This window comes from Cataglyphis hispanica, chromosome 17 (assembly GCF_021464435.1).
Source record: "Cataglyphis hispanica isolate Lineage 1 chromosome 17, ULB_Chis1_1.0, whole genome shotgun sequence".
Classification (NCBI taxonomy): Eukaryota; Metazoa; Arthropoda; class Insecta; order Hymenoptera; family Formicidae; genus Cataglyphis; species Cataglyphis hispanica.
This window is the reverse complement of record NC_065970.1, coordinates 3,400,440-3,427,140: the sequence shown is the minus strand read 5'-3', so window position 1 is coordinate 3,427,140 and position 26,701 is coordinate 3,400,440. Positions and strand designations below refer to the sequence as shown.

Here is a 26,701-nt window from a genome sequence, read left to right as displayed (position 1 = left end):
TTTCATTATTTTCGCGTAATAACTTTTAAGTTTAATAAGTTAAGAAATTTTTTAACTTAACTTTGATTAAATTAATTTTTGCTTAAGTAACTTTTAGTGTGAATTTAGTTAATTTTTGGATAGGGTTTAAACTTAACTTGGTTAAAAAAAAAAATTCATTTATCACTCCTGAATATTAATATAAAAAATGGGTGTCAATACATCGAAAGAAATGAGTATTTATAAAGTACAAAAAACTTTTTTAAAAATGCGTGAGTTAATTATATGTGCCGCAGAATTGCTTCTCTTGAAAAAATGTAATACGTTATGCAGACGTGCGTATTATTATGAAAAAATGAAGCAGATATTGTCAAATCTATAATTCAAAATAAACAGTTTTCGAAACATTTGTTTATTATTATACATTTTGTTTGTGTATCATATTAAAAAAAAAATTTTGAATAAGTCGATTAAATGATTTCAATCATTGCGAGATTATCATTTTTTTTGTCGAAACAAAAGTTCCATTATAAAAATTGCAATTTTCTTCAGACTCAATCGATTATCGCTTTTCCCGTCTTGTATGAGCCATTTCGTTTAAATAATATATTTTAGAAAAAATCTTGTTTCCATTTTTTTTACAAGAAGAAAAAATTTAAAACGAGCTGTAAATCTCGCTTATACAATGATATCGCTTTTATATACATCTTTCAAATTTCTCTGACACTAGAATTACATTATAAAAATTTCTATTAAATAGTATCAAGCGCGCTTTTACTAAATTTTTTTATGAAAAATACCTATGTATACCAATTGGAAAACTTTGGTATATATATGATTAAATTACTATAATTTTCTCTTTATATATAAATCTATGTGTGTATAATATAAAGAAAGAGGAGCGGGAAGGAGATACAAAGAGAAAAGAGAGAGAGAATTATTTAATCTTTCTATTTTAAGGCAAATCCCAATTTGCGATATTTTCATTTCTATGTTTTAAAGCAAAAAGGAATTCTCTGGATTTAAATGTTTAAACGTTTCGCACTGTTTATATTCTTTTTACTTTTAATATTCCTCGCCATGTATCCTATATCGCTTTACAATCAATATTTAATAAAAACCGTATTAATTCATTACAAGTATAATAATCGAAGGTGATTTATCAAGGAGAAGTGTAAATAATATTTATTTTCATGACCTTGATCTTTCTCTTATTCTTCATTACTGTATCTCGACTAATCGCGTATTGCTTTCACATAAATGTGACAGAGAATTAATTATTAGTTTGTATCATTAATACTAATCATAACATTATATACTTCGCTCATATATTATGGTCCCTACAAAAAATACATTATCTATATAAGCAGCTTACATTATAGTTATAATCATATGTACATAACAGTTTTTTAATTGAATGTATGTATGTATGTGTACATACTACAAACTTTAGTAAATATTCGATCATTCACTTGTTAATCATTCATTGTTAAGCACAGGCGTGCACACACACATACTTGCGCGCGCGCAGAGATATATCTTTATAAAATGATTTATTTTATTTACCGTCGCTTCGGAATGTTTCATGCAGGAATCTTACTGATTGTAATAAAAAAAGGGTTAAATAAAAAAAAAAGTTTGTAAAATTAAGAATATAGTGCAATAGTATCATAGCAATAATGGTAGTATGTAATAATCATAGTATTTGTAATATTAATAATAATATAATAGTGTGATAATAACGGTAATAATAATAGCAATACAATATGGTAAAACTAACGTTGATCGAGTGGCTGAAGAAAAAATAATTACAAAAATTGAAACTGTGGTAAGACAGTCAAAAATTCAGTAATTATAGGAAAATTATTGGTGTCGCATCATTAACTAAAAACATCAATGTAAGGGGGAGGAAAATTCTTACAAAAGTATTTAAGTGTGTAATATTGTAATAAGTCTATAAATATAAATTATGCGTAAATTATAGATTATACGCGAATCGATATATTCTTTAAAATTGATTACACGCCCCATGTCATCTTTCTTATTTCATACGCGTAGAAATATCGCTTTATCATGGCAACCTTACAAATAAGATTATGTTGTGATGTAATTTTTCTTTCAAATTTTCTAAATATAAATCATTAGCTATTTATAGTATAGTTCCTTGGGATAAGATCTGATGCTAATCCCTTTCGGCATATTAATTGAATTAAATTTGATTTAATATGTGTATTTTTTTCCTCTATTCACAGCACTTGGTATTATTCTCTACAGTCTTCTTCAAAGATTACCGTTCGGAAGAAGTTTATATCACAAAGTAGATATATATAAGTGTTTAATTAATATAATATATATTATATATTTTATAATATATATATATATATATATATATATATATATATATATGCATATATATATATATAAAATATTTATATACTACATACACGCATACACACATACATACACGCACACGCAGTCACGCGTGCGTGCGGAGATCATCGCTGTCGTTAAACTGATACGAACGGTCAACTTTGATGAAGTTCACATTAAATCTGAAAATTGCTTCTAAAATATAATGTGCATTACTATTTGAAAAATTGACAGTGATGAGTCAAGCATAAAATGAGAAAATTGCATAAACTTATCCTTCTACAGAGAAGCACAACTATTGACTGTGTTTATCATCAAAGCGAATAGCATATAATGAAGTATCCCAATTAATCAGCAAACATATGTACAAAAAGCAATTACAATTAAATCGTTTTAACATGATTTATTTAGGGCTCAGTACTCTAAAATATTTCATCTCATATGTTACAGAATCCCACTATGCACGAAACAACATTTATATTTCTTTTATACTATAATCTCATTTTTCTTTGCATCCTTGGTATATATCTCGTATTTATGAATTCTTTATTTTATTGAGTTAAATTAAAAATGTGTCCTTATTCTCTACAGAATTTCATTCCTGAGTAATTTTATATAGTTTCTTTTCGTATATATCGAAATTGATTCAAGAGAGATTGTCAGGTACGAAGCAAATAGACTCCCCGTACAGAGTGAGCTTTCTGTGTAAAGCCAGAATTATTCAAAACAAAGCAGTAATATTAATCCCAGTTATAATCTTTGATTTACCGAGCCACAATATGCAAATAAGAATATCATCTTCGTTGCTTGAAAGCATCGTTTATATTGTGCATAATATATATGATTTATGTATGTGTCTATTTCCCTCCCTCCTTCCTCTGGAAACATACTTTATAAAATTCTATTTAAAGATTACATAAAAAAATTGATTAAGTTGAAAAAGAAGAGTAAAAGAAAATGGTAGATAAGAGATCATATGCAACTTAATTTGCGATTTTACGATTGCATCTATCTACAGAAAAATAGAAAATACAAATCAATGTGTTGTTCAACAACAGAGGTTATTCATTACACTAATCTTCGTTATTTATTTCACTACGCTAAATTGACTATTGGTTTCAAGAAACCTAACTCTAGTTATAAAATAAATTGTAATTTTTGCTCTGCACTAGTGATATTATATAGATCGTTAGTTTTGTGTGTGATACTTAATTCATTATTTTTAAATATACATTTGTCTATAGTCTTGTATTTTTATAAGGCAGGATTTTTCGTATTTACAATTACGTCGTTACGTTGGCCTTTTCTTGCAATGATGCAAGGCTTACTTTACACGATTTCTTACGGACAACACAATAGAAATTTATCCGTCTCATCTCTTTGCATATCTATTCTCTCATGAACGATACATGTAGCAACAATATTAATCTAAATGTGCAATGAATAATATAATTTCGAGATTGTACGTTTTAAACGCTACATTTATGCGTTATATGTATCTATTTATTAACATACACACATACATCCACACACACACACCATTGTTGTAAAAACTCATCCTCTAGTGATATTATATTTCCTAAAAATAACCAGTTCAAATAGTTAAATTTGTGACAAATTACCTTAAATAATAAATTATAGCTTTATATAAAAAGAAAAAAAAAATTCAATTTAATTTATTATTTTTACATTTTTTAACATATTTTAATATTATATATAAACTTTTGTTTTTTTCTTAATATTGTATTTTCGCGCTTTTTAACATACAAGAGATAAATAATGTAGATGTGGATATGTAAGTTTGTATTATTCAGACAAAATCCATTAGCTAATAAAAAACAAATTTAATTTGTCACAAATTTATACATATCACCAATTTGATATATTTATTTTTATAATTTCTAATATAAAATAAACATTAAACATCGCAGTTGCGATTTTCTGTCATACCAATTGAAGGTTTGATCTCAACATCTGGTTCTTGTATGGCAAGTGGTGCTTGCCTTGTATCGGGAACTTCAACTTCCATATTTTTTGAGCGGTTTGTCGTCTCAGTTGAATCTTGCGTTTGATTCGACGACCCTGTTTCCTCGAGATTCGTTGACTTTGTAGGTTCTGTAGGCGATGAAATAGAAGATGGTGTTGCAATCTCAGAACTTGGTAAAGTCGCATCACCATCCCCTAAATTCTGATGTGGTTTTTCTTCAAATACTGCGTAATGATATCATACATTATTATCGTATTGTACAATAATAACTATAAAATATATTATTCTAATTATTTACTCACATTTATCTAGACTGATGATTGATCCTACAAACTCGTTGACAGTGAAAGATGGTGGCTGATCTTCCATTTGTCTCCTTCTCCTTACAAGCCACCAATCAATCAAGAATAGGGCCAAAGCTAAAATTTTTATCCCAGCACATAGGCCGACATATCTAAAATCATCATATTCAATGAGTATTTGCAGAAAAATAAAAATAAATATCTAAAAATTATTATGTATACATATTAAAAAAAAATATAACCTGTATCTAAATTGTTCAATATCATAGAGTAAGCATCGACCTCCCTTTTCTCCACAAGTGCTCTTCCATAGCAAGCATGTGGAATCAATCAAGTTACCAAATAGTATCGGTGCCGGTATATAGCCAAATAATCGAAAAATTACAAACTGCATACCCAAAGCAAAAGATCTTTCTTCTTCAGAAACGGATCTATGAAATAACCAATAGTATATAAAAAAAAATGTATAGTATACAAAAAAATTGCATTTATGGTGTAAAAATACTACTTACCGTAATACTATCATGAGCAGAGGCATTTGGGTCACGGCAACGATAAATGTCATAAAAAATAAAAGAATCAAAAATGGAAATATAGTTCTACATGGTGAAGTACAAGGACCTGCAGTTGCTACAGGCACAACGGTCACTTCCGCAAATTCTGGAGCAGCCGGAGGTAACATAGTCAGATTACCATGTATACCTAAAAGACAAAAAGAAAAAAAGACAAAAAACTTTCAATACATACTTGGAGATAATTATTTGAGAGTATCGCATCGATATATGAGAAAACTTACATGCGCAATTTGTAAAATTCGATTTGGAACTAAAGGCAGTGCAACCTGCATGACATGGACTAAAATATGTCAGACCATTATTTCCGCAAACCGGTTCGACATCCGTCATACGGCATTCACAACCAAAGTTGCATGCGGCAGTAAGATTTACTTGAAAGGGTTCAGGACCCTTCGTGCTACTATTAAAGTACGGAATAGTGGTCCCAGCCATTTTTACGTTCTCGCAGCCGAGGAAAAATAGCAGACCGTAACATACTAGGCAAATTATATTTGAGACAAGAACAAATTGCACTGCGCCCTTTGGCCTTAATTCTAAACGTTTGAGCATACATCCGCCAAAAAAAATTCCGATACAGGCGCCTGGTATAGCGACAGAGCCTGTAAAGATGCTGGCTTGACTCTTCCCTAAGCTGAATTGTGTTTCGAGATACTTGGGTAGGAATACTACAAAACCAGATACAATCACCAATTCCATGCATGCTCCCAAACATGTTACAACATAGACTGGATTGCAAACAAGTCTCCACATACTTCGTGGAATATCTGTTGTAAGAAAAATAAAATTAAAGATCTCTTAACTCTAATTCCTCATGTCCAAAATAATATCGCATTAATACAAATTTATACAAATTAATACAAGTTTATTAATAAACTTTCAAATATTGAGAACATTCAAATAACAATAAATTACCTTTAACGTCCTTTCCATAACCGCTATCGTCTACTTTCTCCTTTTTAGGTTCTTTTGTTTGCTCTTTTTCTTTTTGCGATAATGCCTTATTTTTTTCTATAATTCGTATCTTTTCCTTCTCGCGTTGTAGAGTTTTAGGAAAACTGAAGAAAGGTATGGCTACTAAAATAAGGAGCAACCCGCAAAGTAGGAATCCGCCCCACCACATACCAACCCATCTGTGATCTCCAGGATCTGTTTAATTTACATTATATATAAATTGAGGCAAATATAAAAAAAATATATATATAATATACAAATCGAATATATCAAGACAAATATTTTTCTTACCAATACTTATAATTTTTGAAAACGAGTCCATATGGAAAGACAAAAGATACGCTCCAAGAAGAAAACCTAAAACTGGTCCAAAGGCCGCCATACTATACATACAACCTGAAGACATAAAATAAAAATTTCAAATTATTATTTATTCATACCCGCATTTATGTAATATAAAAGATTAAAAGATCCACAAACGATCGAACAAAAGTCTCACCAATATATAAAGATGCACTTTCCGGTCTCACATGATCATCTATATAAGTAGTACCAAGAGTAAATAAAGGAGAGCCTCCACATCCTAATAGTAACTGAGCAAGTACAAATAGCGTAACAGGTCCGGCTGTAGACGGAGAACCCTGTATACAATTATCACCTCTTAAATTATTGTGTGGTGCTAAGGGAGGTGAAGATAACCCTGATGAAAGTCGACCTGTAGATAAATTTCCAAATAGGTAAATCTTAAATTAAATTTTTTTTTCTTGTAATACTTTTTACTTTTTACTTTTGATAATGAGATGTATGTTCATAAAAAATATATAAGATGTATGTATATATATCTTTTATTATATAAAAACTAATACTAATTTTTACAAGTTCACAAAAAATGAATGAAATGTAAAAATATTTACCCAAACCCATATCTTGTTCACGTAATGATACGCCGCGACAGATATTATCTGAATTGGAATGATTTGCGGTTGTCGTTAAATAGGGTTCTGCTGTGAAATGTGGCACCATAAAGATCATCGATCCTAATCCCATTATCACTGCACCTAAACCACAAGCCAATAAAATTAGATAATATCTAGTTAGTATTATTAAATTTGTAATTGTAATGTATGAGAACCGCGTTAGAAAGATAAAAATAGTCGGTCTATTTTTAAGTAAAATCAAGATTATACCGATTGCTATCCATACAGGTATGTGTCTGCGACTGCCGAGATAACTGACAAAGATGACAGTGATAACGTTGCCGATTTCATAAGAGCTTGCAATGAGGCCCGAAAGGCTGGACGGGATCTCAAATCTCTTCTCTATGGTTGTTATCACAGAATTGATGTAACCTGAGCTAAGTGCTTGTTGCAACGTAACAAGGAACGACAGGAGAAATACGAATACCTGAAATCATCATGTAGATAAAGCGGATAAGCAATACTAATTTTCAAGCATGTGTCATATAATACTTGGAAATTACATGCGGAAAATACATATTTGCGCATAGACATATTTTAAGATGACGTAATTTTTGTGAGAGGAGTCTCTACATTCTTATCATGTATACAGTTTGATCACAGTATCATAGATGCCCGATTTCGACATTGTTGCGACAACTGTAAACATCTTCGTATTTCAAATCAAGTGCCACGTGCGCAATTTATTTATGCAAAGTGTTAACGTATCAAAAATATGTTACAATCAAGTCTCTTGTGTACAGTTTTAATAATCTTGTGTATACTTTCGAGCGCGATCGTATGAGTCACACAAGGCCTGCTTTGTACATCCGCGTGTAGATACAACGTAAACTGAAACGACACTCACCGTTTAAGTGTGACAATGTTCCTGACATGATCTCGTGTCAAGAGAGAGAAAGAGATTGCTTATAAAGTAATATATTATTTCTAAGCTCTGTTTTATCGTTTCTTGAATGTTTTGTTACATTTCCGTAACGTACACTTTTTTTTTCAGATAACTGTAAGAAGTATTTGCATACCTTTATTCCGGCAAATCTTTGAATGAAGGCCGGCCTACAATTTAGAATTCCACAGTCCTTGGAATCCGGATTAAACGGCGGAGTTTGAGCCCTCTCCTTCTCCGTCCTGCATTCATTCAAGAGGATCAAACAATGAACGAATAAACGTCGTAAAAATAGGGAAGAATCGGTAATTACGAGCGATAAAAAAAAAAACGCTAAGTTTAGAAGAAAACTCGAAATTATGACCAAGTCATACACACGTGACGTAAATGAAACGAGAGAAAATTATAATGCAAATGCATTCCATTCTATGCAAATAATGATAAGTTGCAAAACAAAAATAGTTATTCTTGTTTACTTAATATGCATAATTATAATTTTTTCTGAAACAAGCGTTATCGCGTGCTAAGAATAGATGACGATAATTATGCAAAACACAGTATGTATTGAATTGGATGTGTAAGAATGAATAATGATATTAACTTTACCTGTCCACCATAGAAGCACTTGGATTTCTGCTGTGACATTTGATGATAAAATCTCTGAAAAATAATAGGAACAGGAGAAAAAGCATGAATACATTGCGTTGTAATGGAGCGGCGTGTAGGAATATCTGTTGAGACGCTAACTGTGATAACACAGACAGAGTTAAATCGTCTGTGGGACAAGTATAATATAAAGCGCGCTACATCTTCATCTAAATTACGCAAAGCATTGGAATGGACGCGTTATTGCAATCTTTTTGGGCGGTGAAAGTTTAAAGTATCCTGACGTTATGACATTCATCAGCTATATTGGCGCGCGACGAAGAAGAATTTTCGACATACTTGTTTAACAAATTCTTAGAGGCTTTCTCCGATGAAACCCACTGCATAAAATGAACGGTAGAGCAATGAGAGTATGTGTTGTCGCAAAAAAAAAAGTGATCCGTCTAAATCTACTTGACGTAAAATATGTCATGGTCATCACGTGCTTTCACTTTCCATTTGAGCTGTTTCTCGCGATCACATAATTGCAATTTCATCGCATTTACAGCCGTGTGTGCATTGCTATCATTTCCTAAAGCCTCAGTGAATTGAAAGCACAATAGTGCAAAATAATACATACAGATTCAGCTTCGTAAGACATTGAATGATACTTTAGAGCTCTTAACAAAAGTGAAGAAATATCGTTTGAGTATCGCATATCACGTTAATTAATCAAGAGTAAGTATAAGATCAGAGAAACAATAATAATGTTTTCTTTTTTAACGAATTATCTATTAAGATAAAGAAAGATACAAAAAAGACGAGAAGTCTAAAAGGTAACGTCATTGAGAATCGTGCGTTGGTAGCAGCCTGATTCAGCGGTAATCATCGCTTTAAAGAATTCGGGCACTGCCGTTTCCCGCTCACCTATGATCCACAAGGCCGGAACTTGGATTTCTACTGTGACATCTTATGACGGTGTCGTGGGTTAATCTGCCGTTGGTCGCCTGCAGCGGATCCGCATTATCGTCGGCACCAGTGCCGACGCTTTCCGCATAGAGACCCGTCATCGCGTACATGCTTTCGTTACGTCGATGACCGGCGTGATAATTGCTGCCGGATTCGGATCTCCTGTGACCGAAAACACCGCTGCTGCTCTCGTTCCTCTTATGGCCACTCTCGGATCGTTTGTGGCCAAAGGCACTGGATATACTCGGCACGTCTGTGACCACCCTCGGTACGCTTGTAACCGACGAAACCACCCCCCGATTCCGTGCGTTTGTGCGCAAACATGCTCGAGCTGGAGCCGTTTCTCTTGTGCCCGCTGGTGGACGCCATTTTTCTCTCATCTATCTCCTCTTCTTTCGCGATCTTTATGTTGATTATTACTTAGCTTAACTGTGACATTGTTTGTGTTGGCTGTAACAAAAAATTCATTATTTATATTAATAACATAATTTATATATATACATATATATATATATATATATTATATATGTATAGGTGCAGAGTCAATAGCATATGGTTTTGCTCTTTCTTTTGTTGGATCCGTCGACACGTTCTTGAACTGATAAAGAGATACGAAGAGATAAAAAAGTTGACTCATTGTTAAGAGCCGACTATGCTTTATAAAGTCGTACCATCAATTGACATCTCAAGATACAACGGTTCAACGAACTGACTTCCGTAAAGGTCAGGGCCGTTCGGCAACGCTCGATATCATCTTTACAGAATAAAATTAACTAGAATAAGTAGTTATTATGATTAAATGTGATATATATTTATTGTGTATATGTTGGACCGATCAAACGAATTACTGTGTTATATTTAAAAAAAAAATTGTTTATTTTGATACTACTGACGTTTCAGTAACTTTATATCGATAATTCCACGTACAAATCACATAATAAATTTATATTAAAAAATTAAGATTAATAATCCTGGAAAAGAAGAAATACGTGTTTATTTTTTTTTTCATTTTTTTATAAAATAATCTATCATATTTTTTTGTGTCAACAGCTGCTTTGAGATTTAATTTACCTCTAATAATGAATTCCTGAGTCTGTAATATTCACATGTGTTTTTCCTTCAATTTACATAGAAATGGCCGAATTTTTCTAATCAGCTCCCTAAAAAAAGTTCGTATAAAAAGAGGTCAGACACCAGCCATTAAGTAAAAACAAAAGGCCAGTATATCGCTGATTCAAATCAGCGAGTTCAAATCAGATCCAGGAGTTTACACACGCAATCTATGGTAAGTTCAATTGCATATATCAAACAAGTATAAATATTAAGTTCTATAAATTTTTTTTTCTACGTTTATTTGCTCTTTCTCAATGAATGTTGCTTTATGTTTCTTTTTCGTTTTATCCTCCATTCGTGTAGATTACTTTTTTTACCTCCCAAAGAGATTATTTTTCGCGTTGGAAAATAAATAAATAAGTAAATTCCAACATCCCTTTTATATTAATTTTACGAAGAAAAAAAATAGAAGTGATGCTGGAATTTACTTATTCATTTATTTATTTTCCAAGGCAAAAAATAGTCTCTTTGGCGTATAAATTAAAGGTTTTCTGAGATGTCAAATGTCATTTATGTCTTGTGACATCCTAGATATGTGTGTGTATGTATATATCTACAAATTATATATACATTATATCTCTTACTGCGATGATATATTGAGTATTTGTCCCATAAAAATTCATTCGATGATTAAACTGCAAGTCTGCATCGATTAATTTTTGACGATAATCACATTCCTACGGTTCGTCGCAAAGTAAGCAAGCGTGCAAACTCCCGCGCGCGTTCCTCTCTTATGTTTTTTTTAGATTATCGATCGCGTGCGTCCTTGATTTCATTCCGATGAAAAATTGAAGGGAGTATATGGCCTGATAGTATAGATCGACAAATTCAAAGTCAGGGATACTGTCAATACCATAAGATCGCGCCGATTTGTCTACACGTGGACAGCGAGTTGTTTACAACAGTTATGTGCAGTGAGAGATTTACGGTAATACGAATCGATCTCTTATCTAAGCAACAAATTGATCTTTCATCGTGCATTTCTATGATGCATGTGAGACCATTCATCAAAGATTCTCCAATTGATTGTTTCTATTATTTTTTTATTTTCGAAAAATTGGAAAAGCTCGTTTACATAAACAAAGAAAATATGCAAACACGTATCACATACGTGGATTAATTAAATATTGCTTAAAACATTTATAAATATTTAATTTTTCAATTTACATTCAGATTACTTTTGAAAGAGTTAAGCTATAAATTGCCAATTGATAAAACAAATATTAAGATATAATTGTTTAAAATTTAATTAGATGATAAATTATCTTTTTTAATATATATAATAAATTATATATATATATATATATATATATAATCGTTCCATAGAATAAATTATTATTACGATTACAAACATATTCATCAGTTACAAGTAAATTAGGTTTAATTTTTTTCCATTCGTTATCTATTATTTTAATAATTAATTATCTTTATAGGATATCTTGACATTAGTGACATCCGTGCGAGATAACGTAATCTCTAGCACATAACAAAATATAAATACACATATTGCAAAGTGTTTGTCACGCACGGAATGTTCCGCCTTCGGAAGAGGTTCTGATAAAGTAAAACCCGATTATCGATCGCGAATGAACACGTGCTGAATTTGCACTTTAATGTGCTTAATGCAATTAAGAAATTAATCTTGTATTTTTTTTTTCGCACTCAATCGAAAACATTTGAGATTAAATTATCTCCATCGGATTTGAATCTGAACGTGAAAATCAACAATCCTAACACGCCTACAGCCGAATAACTCATTACGATCGCAAATTCCAGCACACCGAATTGCCGTGCACCAGAATTGCCAGACACCAAGGAGCAATGAACTAGAGCACGTACCGTTATACGAAGATTTTTGATCGTTTATTCATTTCAGACAGCTCGTTTCGTCATTTCTGCCCACTTCTGCCGACTCATCGTATCATATCATCGGAAAATCCTTGATTTTCTAAGTTTACGCGTTATTGAATTTTTCCGTTTTAAAGCTATCTTTTGACATATTAAAAAATTTGTGTAAAAAATATTTACTATAAATTCGCACATTAAATATCATATACGAAGATCGCGAGTTCGTTTGCTCGTGAAAGAAATACTTTTATCGTTTTCATTTTAATTAATCGAAAATATAGCTAATAACCGACGATAAGAGCGAATCATTAAATTAGCGGCTTCATTGCGAGTGTATAGGTGCGGAAATGAATGTTGCGGTATGCGGGGTGCCTCATTCGCACGAATCGATCGAACCCTGTAAGCTAGGCTTACATACGACCAAGTCGACTCTATCCTAGTGGGTGATACGGCCTAAACTGTCGAGGAATCCATCTATCCTCGCGCGCAGATTAAACGCTCCCTCGCGTGCTGGAAGGTCTTGGAGTTCCTCGCGATAGCTCGGCCACTAGGTCACCCAGGTTCTACCTTTACATTTGTAGGAGCCGCATGATACTGCAGGGCGATATTTTGATTTCTCACCGATACGTCATTCCCCTTTTATCGATTTCAACATGCTCGATGTAGTTGAACGAAAAAAGTAAACCGCTAATTTTAAAAAACGCAAGTATTTTCGAAAAGAATATCGTTGTATATGTTATTTCTATTTATTTCTATTTATAAAAGAACGAGTTATAGGACATATATTTTGGATTATTGAATTACGCCTCAATACGCGATGCTATATGTGAATCGCGTGAAATTTCAATTCCATTATACAACGCCTACCTTCGTGACAGCGGATTATTTGTCGAATGCAAAAGCGAGAATCTAGGTACAGCTCAGTCAGATCAGAGCTTAGTATGCCCTACATTTCAAAAAAGATGAACTTTTCTTTTTTCATGTACTTATTTTGTGCTTTTTTTTCATGTAACTATTTTAAGCTTGAAACTTAACACAGTGACATTTAATGATGTGACATCTAATCAGCTGATGATGGAATATTTATTGATTAAAAAAAGCATACAGATTTGTGTATGTATGTATTATAATAAGTGAAAGGTCCATAGTGTTATCATCTATTCGATATTTTGAGCTTTTATGCAATATAAAACTTGCTGGTTATTTGATTAAAAATTTTTTCTATAAAATCTCAAAGTCTGGTTGAAACGTTTGGGCTCACCTTGTATAAAGCAAACATCGATGAATGTGTAATTATATATATATATATCTATGCAGGCGAAAGCACTACCGTACTATTGTATTCTGGTAAAGTTTTGGCGCTGGAATCAGGTAACAATATAAATATATACTGCAATGCAGAAAAATAGAATGCGACATTATGATTCGATGAGTTATATAAGTATCATTGCTATAACAATGACTAATACATTCTTCATCTTACAAAAGTTTTATTACATTTCGAATAAAAAAAATTTTATCGCTTTATTAACGACACGTGTCACAAGCGAGGCGATTTGAATCGCTGAAATTCCACGTTTTCCTGCTTTTGATATTTGAAAAAACAAACAAAATTTAATTGTGCACGAGTTTCAAAAGTTCTTTATTGTATAATATTTATTTTCCTATACTCTTGTTATGTCATCAGGCACTAATCAAGAAGCAATTTTTCAGCTTCAACGTTCCAAGGTAACATTCCTGTCTCTGCTCATCCTTTTCATATATGCGCTTTATTAAGAAGTCTTAATGATATTGGATGGTATCCAGAAAGTTCTTCGCACAATATTATAGCGCTAATTTCTGATCGTGATGGTGCCAGGCAAAACTAGCTACGAACCGATACGTCACGTTTATATGAAATTTCGCATGCACACTCTTAGAATATTATATAAAATTGCTTCATCTATAAATCAAACTTGATGAGAAATAAAAATTGCACGACAACTAATAAGAATCGAAATCCTTATTAATCTCTTCACGAAATGTCAGTTAAACATACTTTGTAACCAGGACCCAAATAAAGATCCCCGCAACGTGTGGGTTCTCGCTTATATATACGCACGCAAAAGATCACACGCCGAGAAGAAAGCCCTAACAAAAATGAATCTAACCGATCTAACGAATGGAAGATTCATTTTCGAATAGTTTGCATAATGTGAGAAATTATGAAATGTAAGAGAAAGTTACAAACAAATATATAGCCTCATTTTATATTAGGAGATTGTCAATTATCGCAAGCTTGCACGTGCGTAAAAAGTGTCAAAAGTCTGAAATGCCGTTTCAGCATTAATATAAATATTAATATTCAGTTTGATCGATAAAGAAATTTATTACTACGATGTACGTAAAATTCGATGAGACTTATCTGTTGTCGTAGAGAAAACCTCGAAAAAATATCATTTGACATAATCAAGAGACTCGCGCGTTTTAATATCTTGAGGTCAGATATACGAGAGAGATTCGTGCATCATTTCATTCCATGCGAACCTTGCGTCATTGTTTCAAATATGTTATACCGTTCTTTTTTTTTTTTTTCCTTCATTGCAAACTTTATCGCGAGATAGAATCTCTCTCATTGTTTGAAGTGTTATTTCAAACGGGGTGATTTTCGTCGCGATATTGTACGATTCCAACATCGCCGCGCTTCGGAAAAACGACATATTATTTCTTGAAGGCAGTCCGAAACAGACCAGTTGAACAAATATGCCAAATTTTTCCGCCTTAAGAAACACTCGCTTCGCATTCGTCTACGAGAAACGCATTACGTAACTGTCGCGATAATGAAATGACTACTCAAGAAACGCATAGCGATATACGTGACTTTCAATTTTAATGGCAATGATCGAAACTTTCCAAGGCGAGTTACAAAATCAAGAGGGATCACTCGTGAACGTAATAATCCCCCCTCTCCCCCTTCCCGAATAATATCAATTTTAAATCGCGGTCTATAAAAAAATGCGATTGTTTCCGGGAAGAATTATATATATATATATATATATATATATATATATATATATATATATATAGCTTTGACAGTCTATATAATTATATAATTATATCATATATATATATATATATATATATATATATATATATATATATAATTTGTCAGATAATATTCAGAAAACTGATAATTAATTTCTTTTAATTTACTGTCACGTAAATATACGTTGCAATAAAAGAGAATATTTTATTTCTACATTTCCTAGCTTAATGGATGCCTACGTGCGCCAATTATGTTAATTGGCATAATAATTAAAAGTCGGAGCGGTTACATCAACTTTACATACAGCACGATGTAATTCATAATACATGATATTAATATATTATTATTTTGAAGACAAGTTTTTCTTAATAAATTTTCGATAATTATCGAAGTCTTATCGATTTGTTTGGAAACACAAACGTGATCGTTTTATCGATTTATTCAATAAAGTACATAATTCAATAAAGTACATAATCGTCTGAAAAGAAAACAATTCCATAAGAGAGAAAGTATAAAAAAATTTACATTCTAAATTTTCGCAAAAAATATATCTCGTTCAAAAAATATTCTTGATTTCATCGTACATTTTTAAGCATAATTACGCGTATTTAAATTCTTTCACTTATTGCAATAGTATAACATATATACAGATAGTTTTATGTGTGTGTATATATATATATATATATATATATGTACATAACCTCCATTACGTATGTATTTATGTATGTATATATGTACGTGGAATATTCGATTTTTTACGATGTACAATGTGTCCTTTTCTTTAGTTTATAAAGTAGCGATTCGCGAATTATTATCGGATTATGTCGTACAAAATTAAGCGAATCGCATTGACAATAGCTTTTCCATAAAAAATAAAAATAAAAATAAAAAAAGTAAGCTTCGGAGAAATTAAACTTGATACTCTGTTCAACTATATTCCAACTAAAGGGGAGAGATCCAGCATATCGTATTTCGCGAAACGCTCGAGATAAGCTCGCGGAACAGAGTGGTGTTTTGTGAGGAGCAGCTCGAAAAACATGAGGTTAAAGGGTATAGTCTGAGAATCGATGTTCTTCCACGCGCATTACGATCGTATATGCGACGCGAAAAATTCGATGGACATTTTTTCTAAGAGTAAGTTATCACGCGCGTCCTTTCAATCCCCGCGTTCTCGACATCATGACGCATCGCGGCCGCGACGCCGCGGTTGCGAGCCAAGATCTCGGAGGTAGACTCGGTAAAACGGGATCTTGTGTCACGCGACCTAAATCTTCGTTCGTGGATCCGATCGAAGGTTAGAAAGGGTGATCTCTCGTCCAAGAATGGATCCGATTTAAGCGCGGGAGATGCGGAATACTTACGGAAAGAACGCGTCGAGACGGGGTGCTCTTTTGTTTATCCAGGGCCAAAGCGAAAAATCCTCGTGTGCCGATCCGCGTTGTTCTCCAGACTACATCGCATTAAACAGGCACACTCGCACACTGTTCACTTACACGCGATAGTCGCGATCGACGTATTTTTTTTTTTTTCGTGGGTTTCCCCGACACGCGATTCGTGTTGCCAGCTCCGGCCAGCTCCGGCCAGGTCCGGACAGATCGGTAGAAATTCGCGGAAATCACATTGATAGTCGTTCCGACCGTCAGCTCGCTTCGAGGATCATAGACCAGCTGTGTTTTTGCCCCCGACCATCGAGCAACTCGCGCATGCGCGCTCCACGGTACTGTCTTGCGCGAAAGGGTGGCGCCGTTATCGTGACGCGCGACACTCAAATGTGAAAAAATGTAGAAGTCATCGTACTTTTTTTTATCTTAATATTTTTATCGGAGAACTAATTAACTAAATAACTAGACAAGATAAGAAACTAAGTTTTTGCGATAATTTGCGAATTATACAAATTAAAATAAAAATAATTAATTATAACTAGATAATTTTTTTTTTATTATGACATAAGAGAATGCGTCAATTTTACATAAAAGGATAGATAAGCTTTTTTTTTTCAGAATTGACTCTTTACACTTATTGTTATGAATAAATTATTCAAATTTATAAAAATTTTTGTGCGATGATTATATAAAAAGAAAGAAATTTACAAGAGTTACTTTTAAAAAAAAAAATCGGGCCCCTCCGGGATTTGAACCCGGGACCTCCTGCACCCAAAGCAGGAATCATACCCCTAGACCAAGAGGCCTGATGACCGTTGCCAGTTACAAAAGATAGATCTGATATGGAAATATGATACAATTGCAAAGATTTGAATTGCATCTGATAAAATATTACAAGTATTAAACATTATTTGAGTATCGAAAGTAATCGAACGAAAAAAGGATTTGTTTTTATATTGATGGAAATTTATGATATAACACGTTTGCACAATAACATAATAGGTTTGATTGTTTTGTTTACACTTTTTACTTTTTACATTCAGATCCTAGTGAATTAATTAAGTCCGTGTCAGATAACACATTAAAAATTTCAGAAAAAATTCTCTTTTTAATGGTCAATTACGTGACATTGTGTCCACCTGTGTTTCCTTGCTGGAACCTTGTGTTTTGCTTAGTGCAAATATACACACAAAGCGCATTTTAAAAAATTACTTTCTAACGTGATACGTATCGTAAGTAAAAACGATAAATAAATTGAGCTGATACTTTGTTCCAGAAGAGGACAAAAATCCAAAAAGGAAAGAAGAAAAATTAATGGATTGATCAATAAAACACTCGAGTGTTGATATTCAATCTAAACAAGCTGTTCCATTTGAGTCAATTCGAGTGTATAGGCTAAGTAGACTTATGTATAAAATGGCTGTAAAAGAAAAGCAAACAGAATCTTCATTTGACGAGATAGAATGGAACGTGGAAAATGAGATTCAGCTTTTCTTCTCTATGAATGGACACAAACCAGTCGGTAAGATGCAAAGCCGGCTTGAGGTTATGTTTACTATTATTATGTACAAACAATTCTCCATTGCAATTTAATGAATTGTTTTTAAGGTGTTAACAAATATTTTCATATGGTATGCATATGGGAAAAATTTCGTGCTGCCATCCACAAGGATGTGTCATTGAAGATGATATGGGATCATTTGGAATCTATGTACGATCTTATGGCTTTGGTAAGCATTAGCGTAAAACAATTTAAATAATAATATTTAGAGTCAATTTTTTTGTTAATTTAAGTCTCATATATTTTTTTTTTTCAATTAAAATCTGAATTTATAATAAGAGTTATATCTTTATAATAAGAGCTATATCTGTACTGAGGAAAAAGTATGTTATTATTGAAAAAAATGGTCAAAATTTGTTCAAAGTCATATAAGATTACTTTCATATAAATTAAATTTTTTATTAGGATGACATGGAAGATTTACCTTTCCCCAGTCAAGAGATGGATTTTTCTTTACCGGAGGCAGAATTTGTAGCAAAGCCCCGAAAGAAGGAAGAATTGGAAACAAAACTGAAAGATCTGAGAGATAAATACAAAGAGATTAAAAAAGAAAAGGATATTAAGGAAAGTTTAAAAAAAGATAATACACTGCGTGATTTTAAAGGAAGCAAAGATATGGAAAAAAAGAAGGAAGAGATGAAGAAATATGTGAAAGAAATGGAGATCAAGAAAGATAAATTTAGGGATGTGAAAGATACAAGGAAAGAACATAAATCTTCGAAAGGTCGTTCAAAAGGCAAAGATGATTCAGAAGAAAGTGGTAAATGACATATTAACCTCAATTATTAAGTGGCCTTCTCTAATTAATGGACGTCCCACAAAACGTTACATTTCTTTTTTTTTTCAGCGTCGAATGGAAAAAAGGAGCGCAAGGATTCCGAATCTAGTCGTGAACTTTTGAAAAGAATCCCCAAGAGGCCAACTAGGCAAAGTGTGGACAGTTCTTCCAAAACTTCTTCTAGTCCACGTGATACACCTCCTCCAAAGCGAAGAAGAATATAACAATTATCATAAACATTGTAACATTTATATCCCATGTTGAGTCCAAGTTGTATAATTTATCATATATGAGTAGTATAATGTGTATTCTAACAATATGAACATGTATGTATATATATATGTATGTATGTATGTATGTATGTATGTATGTATGTATGTATATATATATATATATATATATATATATATATGAGCCATTTAATTTTTATAAAAGATTTTACATATACTATGTAGCTTAAATATATTATCATATTTTCTAAACAACTTTGTCTTCTGAATGTTAATAATTAATGTCTAATGAAGAAATAGAGAGGCAACAATAATAAATTTACTTTTAATATATAATAGATAAAAAGAAGCAAGATATTTTATAGTAGTTCAAAAACAGTAAAAATTATCTAAACTATGTATAACTCTAGTTTATATAGTTTTCTATTTTCTGAGGTATCAAACTTGCTATATACATTCTTTTCTATAATTTCTATTGTTCTAGAATATATGATCATTAAATGTAGAAAGATAAAATGGTATAATTATATCTTGCTATTAAAAAAAATAAAAGAACATGAAATTTATAACTGTTCCTTGATTACATGATTTATCGCTACATCTTACAAATTACAATTGTGACGAGGAAACGCAAGAACAACAGCGTGAGATTTGTGGTTACCAGCCGTGATTATTTATTGAAAATATCGTGGAATTTTTATTGCATTAGGAATGTTTCAAAGAGTAAAATGCGTTTCGCGATCTGTAGTATCTTCTCCGGAGACACGTGACAGGAATACTCATCATCGTCGACGATCGAGGATCCATGTGTGGAGGATTCACGTAGAAAATCCATAGCTGATGAAGTCCGGTGGTGGCTGGCGACCGTTTTCCAATATTAATTAAAAACTGCTGTCCTTATCGAAGTCTTCTCGCTTCGCGCTCAGACTCGAGCAAGGTTAGGAGATCGCCTTCCCGTACCGGTCCCTTCACGTTCCTAATTATCTGGCGATTTTGTTCGCCCAGAAACTCCACTTTCACCTGCGTGCACTGTCCCTGTGAACCAGTGCGACCCAGGACTTTGATTACGCGTGCCAAAACGACTGGTTTATCCATATTCGCTTATACTCTTTTCGCACGTGGCTTATAGATGAAGTATCTAACGCAAAAGGAAGAGATCGCACATAAATAAAGCGACACAGAACACAGAGCGGCGTAAATTATCCGTTGATTTCCGGTGAGTCGTTACTGTCCAATAGCAAACATAACGCGCCAACTTTAAATTGATTTGAAAAACTTTGCGTGATGAAAAAATAAACTCCGACTTTTTTTTCAAACTAATGCGAAAAAAGAAATAGATTTATATTCTTGTAATTGAATTTTTTGTATTAATATATGCTAAAAATAAGATATATATTTAAAAGTTGGAGAAAAAGAAAAGGAAAAAGAAAAAATGCAATTCAGTCAAAATTGTGTATAAAATAGAAATTTTATAAACATAAAATATTGCTAAATTTGTCGAACTCTAATTATTTTTGAGATAATGGATTGTAATGATTTTTCAATTTTTATTTAATTTCATAATTTTAACTTTTTTTTTTGTAATTGTTTAATTATAAATCAATCAAAATATCTCAGGGTTGTTAGCATTAATGCATATCATTAATGGATTTTTCTCATAATTCATAAAAATTAATAATAATTGATTACCAAGAGAGAATTATTTCAATCATTGTCACAATAGTAGTTCTTTGCAATCTATACTTTATTCATCTAAAATATATGTGATATAAGATATTTATATTATCTTGTATTTATTCACCAATAATACAGAATAAATGTGGACACATATTGCACATGTGTCGATTATAGTACCTTAAAAATACATTGAAGATCTAAGTCTTTTTACATCTCTGATAAAACTTGTGTATATATATATATATATATATTTCTATTTGAATCAGAGCTTGAGATTGATATAATTTTAACAAATTAAATTTTCGATGCTATCCGATATACAAGAATACATAATTTACATACTGTCATTCTATTGAATTCGCAGCGTTTTCATTTTTGTGAATAAACTCACGAACACATTTTCACATAGCATGAATAGCAACGAAATCCGAGCTAAAATTATATCATTTTCCATCACCGATTTAAATTAATACTTTGTAGTTTGAAAATGGACCCTGGCATGTACTTTAATCGCAATTACAAAAAGCTCTTATTTTAACTGCTTAATTTGTACCATATGGTACATATTTAGTGTCATTAACTAAATAACTCCTCTTCACAATCAGTCAAGATTTGTTTTATTCCAATCTTTTTTCACCAACAATAACATTAAAAGCTAGCACAGGCTTCCGAAGAAAAATATTTATCAACTCAAAGCACTATACACATTCACAAATTATGAAACAGTATTCAAGTAATTTTCTGTTTTGTGTTCCCATTTCTGTGTTTCCATCGGTTCTATTACTATCTGAAGCAACATCCGACGGAAAGACATAGAAATATTATTACGATGAATAATAGACTGTCGACATTAGTATACAACACTGAATGAGATAACAAAGGTTCACAATATTTGCAATATCTTTTACTGCCACAAGTTGGTAGAAAGAGTCTGCCCGGGTAACGCGGCAGCATTGGCAGGTTTGCCCGTCGTAGAAGAAAAGTTCATATCACCCAGAGACACTTGTGACATTTGTTGTGGCAACTGAAATCACGACAGATATAAAAAAAAATGTTACAGTTACAGTAACAGATTTGATTTGTAAAACAGATAAGAACATTACGACATAATAAATATAGACAAAAACTCATAACTCTTTTTATATATTCGTATTTAGTATACACATACACATATGCACATGTACACACATCATACATGCATAGAGTATCTCAAAACACATTTGTTGAAATTTACATACTTGAGCAGCGAATGCAGTAGTTTGTTGTTGCTGTGCTGTTAAATTGAAGAAAGGATTGCTGCCAGGAGCTGGCTGAAGATTCTGCGTCAACATACCACTCCATCCATTATTACTAGTAATATTAGTTTGTCCTAATTGCATCATCTACAAAATCAAAGAAAATCGAAAATTTTAATGTAAAAAAAGGAACTATAATGATAATTATTAATAATATATAAACATGGGAAAAACTTTATTTACCATTTGAGGTGGCATCGTGATAGCAGCATTTGGTACACCATTTAGTTGATTTATTTGTCCTACATGTAAGCCTAAAGGATTGGCTGCTACAGCACCTATCGAACTAGGATTTGTTATAATTTGATTTTGATTGACAAGTATCTGATTTGTAACTGGTATTTGCGTAGGAAGTTGGCTGATTTGACCCAAAGAGCTTTGTTGTCCAAATGTACCCACATTTGACATTTGCTGTTTATATGGTATAGAATGTTGAGAATACATTCCCCCTGAAATACATATAAATAAGAATACTAATGTGTACATTAATGTGCATACAATTTTTAATATATGATTTTTCAAATCAGTAGTATTTCTGTCACATGTGTAATATGCACTAACCTGGAGCACCATAAATTGCTGATTGATGACTTGGTGTACCGTATAATGCTAAAATACTATCCTTTGTCATTTTGCTTTTTTCTTGAGATAGTGGTGCTGATTGTTCAAAGAAACTTTCTTCTTCACTTTTTATAGTAGTAGCTGTTTTACTTCCATTAGAAACATCATTTCCACTTGTGGTAGTTGAAGCAGGTGGTGCAGATAAAAAGGAAGAAAATACGTCATCTCCAGAACCATTTGCATTTATTTGATTAGTTGCTGGTGCATCTATCATGATATTAAAATAAACAAGCTGTTGATAACTCGCAGATTATATCCATAAGAGATGAAAAACATACCAAGACCTAAGAGGTCCAAAATTGCAGAGCTTTCTTTTGTTCTACCGAGTTTAGGACTGACAGAACTGCGAGGTTTTGGCAATTGAGGCACTACTTCTGGTTTTTTTACAAGTGGGAGCACATTGCTTGCAGCTTCAGAGCTCTCCTTTTTTCGTCTGCGTTGTCTCTCAGCTTCTTCATCGAGTTCTTTGTCCCAATTTACCTTTGGCAATATTTCTTATTTAAACTTACAAATACATCATATAGTCATAATCTTGCAAATATAAAATTAATATTGCACACAAATATTTTTTTATGAATATAGTCTTTTAGGCAAGAGAATATAATTTATCAGTAGCAAATAACTAATGTCTACAGCACAAAGCAAAACATTATAAAGTTTTTTTTATACACAATAATGTTATATATTTTATATATTTTATTGAAACCAATATTATGTTGAAACGTAAATATTAAAATTACTATACATATATTATTAAATAATAATCATACTTTTGGTAAAGGAGGTGGCACCCATTCTCTGGCTATATACTTTTTGTGTTCATATTTTGCCCTAATAAAACTCTCAAGACTACAATCTGTTTGAGGTCTTCGAAAACTATCTGGAAGATTTGCCTCATAGACTGCTCTGGCTCGAGAATTGCCCATTTGCTGTAAGCTCTAGAAAATTTAAAGAGAGTTACATATATTTTTAGTGTAATAAATAATATAATGCCTTAAATAAGATTAATGCATTGACTTAATAAGATTAATTATGTAATATAAAGTTTACATAAAGATTGGCAAGTAAAAACAGAATAAACACTTAATAGTTTCAATATCATATACTAAAATATTTTTCTCACTTTATTTATTTGTAGAATATATATATTATCTATTTAAGAAAATATTAAAAACTTTAAGTATTTAGAAAAACAATAATTAATATCTTATAGATATATAATATTATAGAAAATATTATAAAGACAAAAACTTAAATTCTTAAAATTTAAATGTTATTAAAAATTGATATTAATTTCTCTATAGCAATTGTGTGTATGTACTTTACAAGATTCATAAGAAAATTATAAACTTATACAATTATAGAACTCTCTAATATATAAAATGATGTATAAAAATATTATTTTTTATTAAAAAATCATAAAGTGTATATATTATACACATATTATAGTGTATATATTACTAGTACATACAACTACTTGTTCTGGTGTCCATGTGTCTAAATTAACAGACTTGACTTTGCTTATATGCACACCAAGATTTCTGTGTATACCAGCGCATCGAATACACAAGAAAATTCCCAAGTTCCAGCTAGCCCATCTTGGTCCTATAAAATATATATTCATCCAGGATATTATAAATATGTTATCTCTCATCTGAGAATATAGAATCTATTTAAAGACTTTTAATGAAAGAATTTTAATAAAAAACAAATAAAAATAACTATCAATAAAAAATATTTCGTCAACCAATTGATCTATTTATATATATATATAACAAAAAACATTCATATATCCATGATTATTATTATGAGCTTTCTTTCAACATATAACATGTCAGATTGTACATAAAAACATCTGTATATTTTTTATCAAAATTTAATTATCACGAGACAATGAGAAGGTAGAGGGAGGAGAAAGAGGAAGAAGAGGGGAGAGGAGGAATGAAAAAAATGTTCGCCAATTTTTGAGCCAAAATTCGAATGCTTGTAACTATGAAATTGACAAAAAAATTTTGACAATGTTACACGTTAAAGATGATGCATTGACAGCGTGTCAGAACGGAAATTAAAAGTCCATAATGCCTTGGAATTTTATGAAGCTACGTCATGATCGATCTTGACAAACAAATATTGATTTTAAGAGAGAAATTCAAATGCGATAAAAAAAATGATATGCACAATATAAAGAATATTCTCTGGAAATCGTCAGGGCGTTGAGAAAGTATAAGAGAGAAAGAGAGAGAGAGAGAGAGAGAGAGAGAAAAGAAAGTGTATAGGAATAATAGTACTCTCTCCCCCACATTGTCAGACAAACCTTTCGCGTCACAGTCAACGCAATACTTGTTATCTTCATCGCGGAGCATTTGCGTCAGCAGGTTTTGACATTTCTCCTGGATCTGCTTGGCACGCTCCTTTTCGTGACGGGACGTCATTTTCGGTGAGAGCGTCTTCGTGAAATCACAGACACGGGCCACGCGCGATCGCGACTTGTCAGCGATGTCAGTGTCGCCTCCCCGCGATAACGCTGGACGGACGCGCGGCGCGACAATACCACGTAACGAATTCCGTAGCGTAAGGATTCCATTAGCTTCGGTGGCCGTGTCGCGCGGTCACCGAATAAGAGATAATGCACATTGGAGACGCGCAGCCGTAGGTAAATTTCGTATCGTTATCAAATGGGGAATAACCGAGCGGTGAATTTGACGCGTTACCGATCGATCCGCGAGGCGCCGTGTTATAATGAATTAATAAATATTTACTATTGAGATTCTATAAAAAAGTCGCGTTTAGATTTAATGAATAATAAAAACTTGTTAGATGTATTTAAAATCTTACAGCATCAGTGACCAGCGGTTTTTATATCTTATAATTTATTTTTATTTAAATAATCCTGTATATAATATTTTGTTAATGTCTATAAATATATATCTAGTTTTTAAAATTCTATAAAAATACAGACATTTAAATGCCATTTCAATATTAATAAAATTATATATCATGTAAAATTAAAAAATATTAAAAAATATCTTTTATAATGGACATATTCTTCAATAAATACAATAACAGAATTAAATTACTATTAATTATTTTATATGGATACATTTTGCTGAAACATGAATGTCATTATATATAAAATTTTATATTCGGTTTACTTATTAAACACAGAATATATAAATAAATATATACAAATGTAAAGTGTGGCGATCGTGGCACAAGCGGGTGTTGTGGTATATCCGCTCTATATGCCCCAGGACTCAAGTTCAAACCCTGCAGCTAGAATTTATATATAATATAATATTATAAATATTATTATAATACTACATATAATATTATTATTATATATATATATATATATCAAAATTCTATTTGATCGCCACCTCTCGGCAAGCAAATGGCAAAACCACCGAGAGTATCTGTTGCCAAACAAAACCTTTAATTCTAATATACGATAAAATATTAAAAGATACTAAGATGATATAGGAAGATTGATAGGAAAATGATATCGAAGATATATATATATATATCTACGATTTTAAAAGTTTCGTGTCATGTTTATGTGTTGTTTATTAGATATGTTATTAATTAGAAAATTG

At 31.9% G+C, this 26,701-nt stretch overlaps 4 protein-coding genes and 1 non-coding gene across 6 annotated transcripts; 1 reads left to right on the top strand and 4 right to left on the bottom strand.

The window, feature by feature from the left end:
- Window positions 1–913: 913 nt before the first annotated feature.
- On the bottom strand, window positions 914–17,256 carry LOC126855836 (solute carrier organic anion transporter family member 5A1). Its single transcript, XM_050603838.1, is given in 15 exon segments — window positions 914–4,560; window positions 4,639–4,790; window positions 4,881–5,069; window positions 5,151–5,340; window positions 5,435–5,977; window positions 6,126–6,359; window positions 6,456–6,560; window positions 6,664–6,879; window positions 7,079–7,222; window positions 7,352–7,568; window positions 8,161–8,266; window positions 8,631–8,684; window positions 9,537–9,821; window positions 9,823–10,028; window positions 16,926–17,256. Coding segments are annotated over 14 exon segments (2,853 nt in total). The 5' UTR covers window positions 9,948–10,028; window positions 16,926–17,256; the 3' UTR covers window positions 914–4,267.
- Window positions 17,257–17,680: 424 nt separating this feature from the next.
- Window positions 17,681–17,752, bottom strand: Trnap-ugg (transfer RNA proline (anticodon UGG)). The gene has a single exon. It is a non-coding gene; the product is annotated as a tRNA-Pro (tRNA).
- A 126-nt stretch (window positions 17,753–17,878) lies between these two features.
- Window positions 17,879–19,717, top strand: LOC126855856 (MRG/MORF4L-binding protein). Of its 2 annotated transcripts, XM_050603878.1 has the most exons (5): window positions 17,879–17,948; window positions 18,223–18,468; window positions 18,555–18,676; window positions 18,913–19,267; window positions 19,355–19,717. In XM_050603878.1, the coding sequence occupies exons 2-5, from the start codon at window positions 18,354–18,356 to the stop codon at window positions 19,507–19,509; spliced, it is 747 nt and encodes a 248-aa protein (XP_050459835.1). In that variant the 5' UTR covers window positions 17,879–17,948; window positions 18,223–18,353; the 3' UTR covers window positions 19,510–19,717. The 2 variants fall into 2 exon arrangements, with proteins under 2 accessions (XP_050459835.1, XP_050459834.1); XM_050603877.1 differs by lacking the exon at window positions 17,879–17,948 and having other exon boundaries at window positions 18,048–18,468.
- Window positions 19,718–20,165: 448 nt separating this feature from the next.
- On the bottom strand, window positions 20,166–20,681 carry LOC126855858 (40S ribosomal protein S28). The gene has a single exon (XM_050603883.1). The coding sequence runs from the start codon at window positions 20,608–20,610 to the stop codon at window positions 20,413–20,415; it is 198 nt and encodes a 65-aa protein (XP_050459840.1). The 5' UTR covers window positions 20,611–20,681; the 3' UTR covers window positions 20,166–20,412.
- Window positions 20,682–21,792: 1,111 nt separating this feature from the next.
- On the bottom strand, window positions 21,793–25,757 carry LOC126855849 (stromal membrane-associated protein 1). Its single transcript, XM_050603864.1, has 8 exons — window positions 25,423–25,757; window positions 24,580–24,713; window positions 23,879–24,046; window positions 23,387–23,588; window positions 23,049–23,315; window positions 22,671–22,936; window positions 22,431–22,574; window positions 21,793–22,216 (listed from the first exon to the last, which is right to left on the bottom strand). The coding sequence occupies exons 1-8, from the start codon at window positions 25,538–25,540 to the stop codon at window positions 22,097–22,099; spliced, it is 1,419 nt and encodes a 472-aa protein (XP_050459821.1). The 5' UTR covers window positions 25,541–25,757; the 3' UTR covers window positions 21,793–22,096.
- Between the last annotated feature and the right edge of the window lie 944 nt (window positions 25,758–26,701).

Bases quoted from the DNA above. Each gene is read 5' to 3' on its own strand.
- LOC126855856 (XM_050603878.1), top strand. From the start codon at position 18,354: ATGTATAAAATGGCTGTAAAAGAAAAGCAAACAGAATCTTCATTTGAC. The intron at 18,469-18,554 runs GTAAGATGCAAA...ATTGTTTTTAAG, and splicing joins GAATGGACACAAACCAGTCG to GTGTTAACAAATATTTTCAT. The intron at 18,677-18,912 runs GTAAGCATTAGC...ATTTTTTATTAG, and splicing joins TGTACGATCTTATGGCTTTG to GATGACATGGAAGATTTACC.
- LOC126855858 (XM_050603883.1), bottom strand. From the start codon at position 20,610: ATGGATAAACCAGTCGTTTTGGCACGCGTAATCAAAGTCCTGGGTCGC.
- LOC126855849 (XM_050603864.1), bottom strand. From the start codon at position 25,540: ATGACGTCCCGTCACGAAAAGGAGCGTGCCAAGCAGATCCAGGAGAAA. The intron at 24,047-24,579 runs GTATGTACTAGT...TAAATTTTCTAG, and splicing joins GGACACCAGAACAAGTAGTT to AGCTTACAGCAAATGGGCAA. The intron at 23,316-23,386 runs GTATGTTTTTCA...ATATCATGATAG, and splicing joins TTTGGACCTCTTAGGTCTTG to ATGCACCAGCAACTAATCAA.